At 40.2% G+C, this 7,068-nt stretch overlaps 1 protein-coding gene across 2 annotated transcripts; it reads left to right on the top strand.

Annotated features, from left to right (window-relative positions):
* Positions 1-214: 214 nt before the first annotated feature.
* kdm8 (lysine (K)-specific demethylase 8) lies at positions 215-7,036 on the top strand. Of its 2 annotated transcripts, none has more exons than XM_084925527.1 (8): positions 215-314; positions 1,590-2,074; positions 2,806-2,978; positions 3,740-3,872; positions 5,149-5,199; positions 6,315-6,464; positions 6,564-6,656; positions 6,741-7,036. In XM_084925527.1, exons 2-8 carry the CDS (start codon positions 1,613-1,615, stop codon positions 6,903-6,905), a joined length of 1,227 nt encoding a protein of 408 aa, XP_084781653.1. In that variant the 5' UTR covers positions 215-314; positions 1,590-1,612; the 3' UTR covers positions 6,906-7,036. The 2 variants fall into 2 exon arrangements, with proteins under 2 accessions (XP_084781653.1, XP_084781654.1); XM_084925528.1 differs by lacking the exon at positions 215-314 and adding an exon at positions 322-508.
* Positions 7,037-7,068: the final 32 nt, after the last annotated feature.

Here is a 7,068-nt window from a genome sequence, read left to right as displayed (position 1 = left end):
GCCACCATCTACTGGACCACAAAGGGAATCCCAGTTTCTGCCTTTTGAGAAGGAAAAGAAAAGGCTTAAGTTCTTGAAAATAAATAAACCATAAAAGCAATATTTTGTCATTAATAATTTGATGGGATCAGTTTTTATATACAGCTTTTAATATCTACACTGCAGCGTGGAACCAATATGTTTAGCTATTCGAGTTTCCTCCCGGTGTGTTTTTGTTGTGCCACAGGCGTCAGAGTAGCGCGCGCGTGTGTGTGGAGTTGCTCCGTAATTTCACAGATATTATCGGATTATTGGTGTAAATGGCTTAGTAAAAGGTAAATGTGGCATTTTAGGGATTTAATTTGAACTTAAATTAAGTCTCCGTGTTTACGAGTCATCGTGAAACATTGCCGCCAAAACGTTTTTCACAAGTGTGCAAAATTCACAGACTGCAAGTAACTGAAAAGAGACGAAGAATGACAGAAGGAAGAAAGGGATAAATATGGAAAACTGTAAATATTTTCATGAGGTCTGGTCCTCTATTTCTGTGTCCATAAACCTTTTTCAGGTATTAAGTGCGTTGCGTCATAGCTTTAAATGGGAAATTCCTGGCAAGCTTTAGTAGCAATAAATTAAGAACATTTGTATTTATAGGAAAATATATATCTCTCTGTGTGTATGTAAGTAGCCACGTTTTAAAGCTACAGTCTTGCATTCATGTTACATCTTTGTTTCTTGTGAGATTTTGGGATAAAATTGAGCATAGAGTGAATTGCACTGCGTGAGTCTAATCTCCGAGGCTTTAAAGAAAAATATAATTGGCTTTCTCCCGCTGCTGCATAAAGAAAAAAAATGAATGAGATAAAGTTCACTCTTTGCTCATACTTTGATGACTTCCATAATGAAATCTCACTGAAGGGACTGTAATTCCCCAAATATCCTAAGTCGCTGGGGTTTCCATTGGATTTTTGGGTTTGCTGCACAGCCCATGTGACTGTGTAAAAATCAGCTGGAGTGCACTCCAGGGTCGTGGATGGCTTAGGCATGTGGCATATCAAATGCTTTCTTTGTTTAGTCCAGTCTGCCTCTGAGTTCACAGGGCTGCATTTCTGTACTAAAATGAATCAGGCCCTCGGAGTTGGCTGCCTCCTGCTTTGGCATCATCTCCAGCAACACAGACCATCCAAACGCTGATGGAGTCACATGGAGGCGGAGTTGGCGGCTCCAGCAACAATGCGGCAAAAGTGTTGTTTTCATGCATGTGTCTCGCCCCCCGGTTCTGGCTCAGGATGCCCTCACCTGTGTTCTGTTGTTGCCAGTTTAGTAATTAGTTGTATACATCTGTTTCACAGCACCAAAGAGGCTGAACAAGCGTACTGTGTATTTGTGCGACAATGGCAGGCGGTTTTAACAGTTGGTGGGCTCAATAACCAGCTAAATACATAAGGAGTCATTAAATTACATCCCTCCCCTTTAAAAAAAGAAAAGTCAGTGAATTGGTGAAAGTGAGCCTAAATCTGAGCAAATTTAACTTCTAAGTGCTTCATTATAAAAACTTGAGTTGACACTTCACTGTTAACCCTGACTCACTTTCATTGTTCATTTCACAGTAAAAATAACGACCTTCTCGTCAATGGCATCGCTGTGGTCAAAAATCTCTCCAGTACTGCCGGCTAATGAAGACCAGTTTCCACTGAAATTCAGTGACAAAGTGGAGCTGAGTGTGGTGGAAGTGCTGCAACGGTCCAGGAAGCAGCTGTACGGCGACATCACAAGTTCCAGCCGGTTGCTTAATGCTCAGATTATTTTGGACATTTCATGGGAAAAGCTCAACACCGGAACATGGCGGGACGTGGACAAGGAGTGGAGGCGCGTTTACTCATATGGCTGCCTCTTCAAAGTGGCGGCACTGTGTTGTGAAAGTCCGTCCGAAGACAAGATCCTGGAGGCTGTTCGGACTTGCGACATGGGTCTAATCATGGGCGCGGCCATCATGGGTGATATACTTCAGGTTATTGTTCGGATTCTGCAAAGTCACATAAGGACATTGAACTCTACTAAAGAAGAGGATGAGAGTGAACATGCTGAGGTCAAGGTCAGCGATTTTTTTTCTTTCATCTGAAATGCACAATTTTCTGTCAGTCCTTTAGTTTATTTAGTAATTACTAACTGATAGTTCTACTACTGAGAAAACATTCTTGTACATTTCATTCAACCTGATTCAGAGTTCGAACTAATAGTGACTGATGGGGACATTTCAGAGTAAATCTTCTGGACGCTTGGAAAAGAAATTCCTCTGTGACCTTCATTTTGTTGCACTCCATCAGATGTCACTGAAGATTAAGTGCAGCAACTTTTCAAATGTCAGGTCACTTTGTTTAGACACCATCTAAATAGAGATGGAGAGTTTAGTGCAGGGCTGGCAGGATTTTTCGTGCTTTTTTTCCCCTTTTAAAAGCTATCATCTTAAAAAAGCTGTTGAAATAGTCTACCCATCTGTCACGAGCTGCACAGTGGGGAATGGGGCTGCAACTTACAAGTATTTAGAAATGTTGTCTTTAATTTGTTCTTGGTTAATCAGGGCAAGGAAATGGTAGAAAGTAGCAACACATTTCCCAGAAGCTTAAAGTCATACTATGATTAAATTGCCTGCCACACTTACAGTACAAAAGAACACTGAAATCAGTATAAGCTGGAACCCAAAGAAGACTTAATTGATAGTTGTTTACTCACATATGTGAGATATAATCAAGGACTTGTTTTTCTTATCGTTTTCCTCTAAAGGTTGAATTGATTTTTTTTTTTTCATTTTGAAATCATTTCCAGAGAATAAAGATTGAAAGCCCGCTTGTCTCTGCAATCAAAGAAGAGTCGGCGGTTCCCAGGATAAGGTGTCCTTCACTGGAAAGTTTCAAAACAAACTACCTGCTCCCCCTCAAACCGGTGATTTTAGAAGGAATCATTGACCATTGGCCTGCTTTCAACAAACACCCCTGGAGGTTTGTTTGTACAGAATGTATTGTTGTTCAGTTCATGATTGCTATTTGTATTAATTAATTGGCTATTATCAATCATTGTCGTTTGCATATTTTTGTCTGGATGACACCAGCCAGCTGTTTCCCCCAATTATGAACCAATTTACTGTCATTAGTATGCTAATCTCAATCATGCACTGAAAAGGTTAAAGTAGATTTAAAAACCATTTTCAAAATTGTACATTCTGTCTGTGAAAATAAGCTTCACAGTATTAGCATGTTTGCGCTCTTCCACCTTGGTTAAATGCAGCACTTACATCCAGTCCAGCCTTGTAATCAGACTATTTTACACTTGCAGCAGCAGCAGAGTGCACTTATCAAGCTGAGAGGACAGAAAACCTGAAGGACTTTGGTACAGAGAGGCAGCTGACATGTAGTATGCAGTGTGTATCACTTTGATATCTGTCTGTCATTTCCTTAACTATGTGAGCAAATAGGGACAACAGGTCTGTTTACTCATCTCTGCATATGTGATTCCTGACTCTCAAGTCTGACACCAGCGTCTGATATAACTTTCTTTCAATTTAACAATATCCTTCACTGTCCTCCCTCTCATTGCTCACTCCTGACAGCAGCCTATTCACTCTGGCATCTGACATACAGCTTCTGGCACCTCAGTCACATCCTGACGTGCTTATATATAAGATGTTTTGAAGCATCGCTTGAAACCAGGATCGCCACATTTATGTGTGACTCACTCAAGTAACTGTCTCCCTCCTGCAAAGCATAGAATACCTGAGGTCTGTGGCCGGCTGCCGGACTGTTCCTGTTGAGGTGGGATCCAGGTACACTGATGAGGATTGGTCACAAACGCTGCTCACGGTCAATGAATTCATTGATAGATATATTTTGAATAAAGTAAGTGCATCTTGAGCAAGTCTTTAAATCACATTATTTATATCAGTGGTCCCCGACCTTTTTTGCGCCACGGACCGGTTTAATGTCAGACTAGGGCTGTTCGATATAACGATATATATCGGATGACGATATAAAAACGTCTATCGTTTCATTTTACGCTATCGTTTGTTTCGTGGTGTTGCAAAATAAACTGTTTACGGCAATATTTTTTCATCGTTTTGATGGTCACTGTAGTGGCTATATTAATTTCTTAAAGTTCTCTCTTTCTCTTATATGTAATATAACCACACTACGGACTGACAAGCGCCTGTTTTTATGCGTTGTCGTTAGCAACAGCGACGGTAACACCATCGTGTGTCCGCTTGTTTATGTACCACATAAACCTTTCACAATAAAGCTCAAGATCCTGTTGAGACTTTTCAAAATAAACTGAATCACGTGAAAGAGCAGGTTATTTACGGATGAGAAGTAAAAAAGCCGCCAGGTGCTAAAAAATAAACCTTAGACTCAAACGTTAGAACAGGCTTTTCCCCGCAGCACGCCGTGTGATAAACACTCACAAAGAAAACGGCGGCTGTTACAACTTATGTCTAAAAATGTATTGTTTCATGCATTGGTTAAAACACTCGACTCCAGCTACATGACGCGCAGCTGGAAACACTTCCGCAAGTCGAGCTGCCCGAGATTCACATAATTTACAGAAAATGTTACATTTTTGTGATTTATATCGTTATCGGGATGATAGAATTCTTATATCGGGATATGAGATTTTGGTCATATCGCACAGCCCTATGTCAGACAATATTTTCATGGACCGGCTTTAAGGTGTCGCGGATAAATGCAACAAAATAAAATGATACAACCAAGACAAAAACTGTGGTATTTTGTAAATATAACACTAAATGCAAATTCACTGTGTAATTGTGTAACTTTATTAGCAGCGTCCTCCTGAAATGCGCCAACAACATTGAGAGTAACACCCTCCTCTCTGCCCCTTAATGCTCTCTGGTCGCTATGGTAACACGTAAATATTTCTTTCAAAATAAGACACACAACTACAACACAGGAAAAAGACCCAGGGAAACAGAGTAAACAATAAAAACCCTGGAAACCATGAATTTCACACCCAAGACGCAACACTCGCAGCCCGGTACCGGTCTGTGGCCCGGAGGTTGGGGACTGCCGATTTATGTGAATGAGAGAAAGAGAAGACCTTGGGATTTCTAACATGATATCTGGGCTTTTGTTATTTGTTTTGTGTATCAACATTGAACAGGATGGAGTGAAAGCTTTGGGTTATTTGGCTCAGCACCAGCTTTTTGACCAGGTAGAGTTCAGATTTTTAGTTTTGAAACACCAAAATAATTGTAGTGAATAATTTTGTCAGTTTAACACTTACTTCTTTAAAAATGACATTTTCAGCACTATAAAGAATGGGATTCTTGTTCTAGCTGTCATACTAACACAAGATTGCTTTTAACATTAGTGGTATTTTTTAGCAGTAATTTCAACATCAGGGCTGGATAATTAAGATCAATTTTTTGGACTCTATGATTAGATTAGAAGGATCCCAGCCACAGAGTCACCATTTAGACCGATTTTCACACAGCATCTATATTTTTTACATTTCTTGGGGATTTTATAGTGCCATGTTTCTAAATGAAACATTTATTTTTGATGTGCAAAAGCTTTGATTTCTTTGTATATCACTTGGAAAATACAAAGTCTGTGCAGTGATTTGTTGAAACATCTGCAAACATACATGGGAATACAAGGTAAAAAGCAAAAACCGAGATTATACAATTCTGATGAGCTTGAAAGTGAATATGTGGCACAGTGTGAACGGTCTTAGGCAAGCTTTCTTGTAATTTCTTTAAGTAGTCTTCATGAACAGTTCTCCAGGCTTCTTAAGGACGTTCAAGGCTCTTCTTTGGATGTTGGCTGCCTTTTGTTTAATTCCCTGTTAGGATGATCCTACACTGTTTCAGTAATATTGAGGTCCAGGCTTTGGGGAGGCCAATCTGTGACTGATATTTATCAGGCTGATAAATATCTCTGAGCTGTAATGAGACTGAAAATTCCAATAAATAAACAGACATTAATAAGACTGTTTGCAGACATTTGGGTGGCTCTCTGAGGCTGTACGGGAGCTCATCAGTAATAGTTAAGTAAAAACCAACCTTATGGCAGAATATCTGTGCCAGTTTTCATGGAAATCCATCGAGTATTTATGAATATTTTTCAGTTGGAAAACTATGGTGGATATACTGACAAAAAGAAGTCATGCATTTTTTTTAGTTTGCATGGCAGAAGGTGGAAAAATAATTAGCAATTCTTTTTACTTGCCAGGAAATGTTGGCAACGTTCTCATGAGAAAAAAAGATACTATTTAGTAAGTAAAATTAGTCTTAAATGCCCTATTACTGTTTGATTATACCTTAGATACCAGAGCTCAAGGATGATATCCGCCTCCCTGATTATTGCTGTCTTGGTGAAGGCGACGAAGAGGATATTACTGTGAATGCGTGGTTTGGTCCCGGGGGTACAGTCTCTCCTCTTCACCAAGATCCTCAACAGAACTTTCTGGCGCAGGTGCTGTTAACTGTAATGCTTTATGAATTAAATTAATGTCAAAGGTTGATCATGTGATAACAGTTTCCTTACCACATGGGATTCCTTCTGTATATACAGGTAGTGGGAAGCAAATACATTCGCCTATATTCCCCCGAGGACACAGGCAAGCTGTACCCTCATCAATCACAGCTGCTTCACAATACCAGTCAGGTAGGATTGACAGTCCATGGAGATAGCACATGTTGGACGTGCAAATGTATGCAGTATTTCCAATTTCTGACTTCTTCCGTCTAGGTGCAGGTGGAAAATCCAGATGCCGAGCGCTTCCCGGAGTTTGCCAAAGCTCCGTATCTCGAATGCGTGTTACAGCCTGGAGACGTTCTTTTCATCCCTGTCCGACACTGGCACTACGTCCGCTCCTTAGAGCTCAGCTTCTCTGTCAGCTTCTGGTGGTCGTGATTGCAGTTTCCAAATAAAAAACCATATAGCATGTGTGTAATGAAACTAGTTCAGCCTGATTTCTCCTGCCGTTGAAGAAGGTCACTGGAGAGCTTTTAACTAATGTGAGGCTAATAAAAGTATTAGGACGACCTCTGATTACAAAAACCTTTGATCCATGAAC

Source organism: Perissodus microlepis, chromosome 4 (assembly GCF_051167445.1).
Source record: "Perissodus microlepis isolate ML-2025 ecotype Zambia chromosome 4, ASM5116744v1, whole genome shotgun sequence".
Lineage (NCBI taxonomy): Eukaryota > Metazoa > Chordata > Actinopteri > Cichliformes > Cichlidae > Perissodus > Perissodus microlepis.
Note: the sequence above shows the minus strand (reverse complement) of the source record. Positions and strands in the feature narration are given on the sequence as shown.

What these genes read in the sequence shown, in the direction of transcription:
- kdm8 (XM_084925527.1), top strand. Translation starts at nt 1,613, where the DNA reads ATGGCATCGCTGTGGTCAAAAATCTCTCCAGTACTGCCGGCTAATGAA. An exon ending in GTGAACATGCTGAGGTCAAG is followed by an intron (nt 2,075 to 2,805) that starts GTCAGCGATTTT and finishes AATCATTTCCAG; the next exon opens with AGAATAAAGATTGAAAGCCC. An exon ending in AACAGAACTTTCTGGCGCAG is followed by an intron (nt 6,465 to 6,563) that starts GTGCTGTTAACT and finishes CTGTATATACAG; the next exon opens with GTAGTGGGAAGCAAATACAT.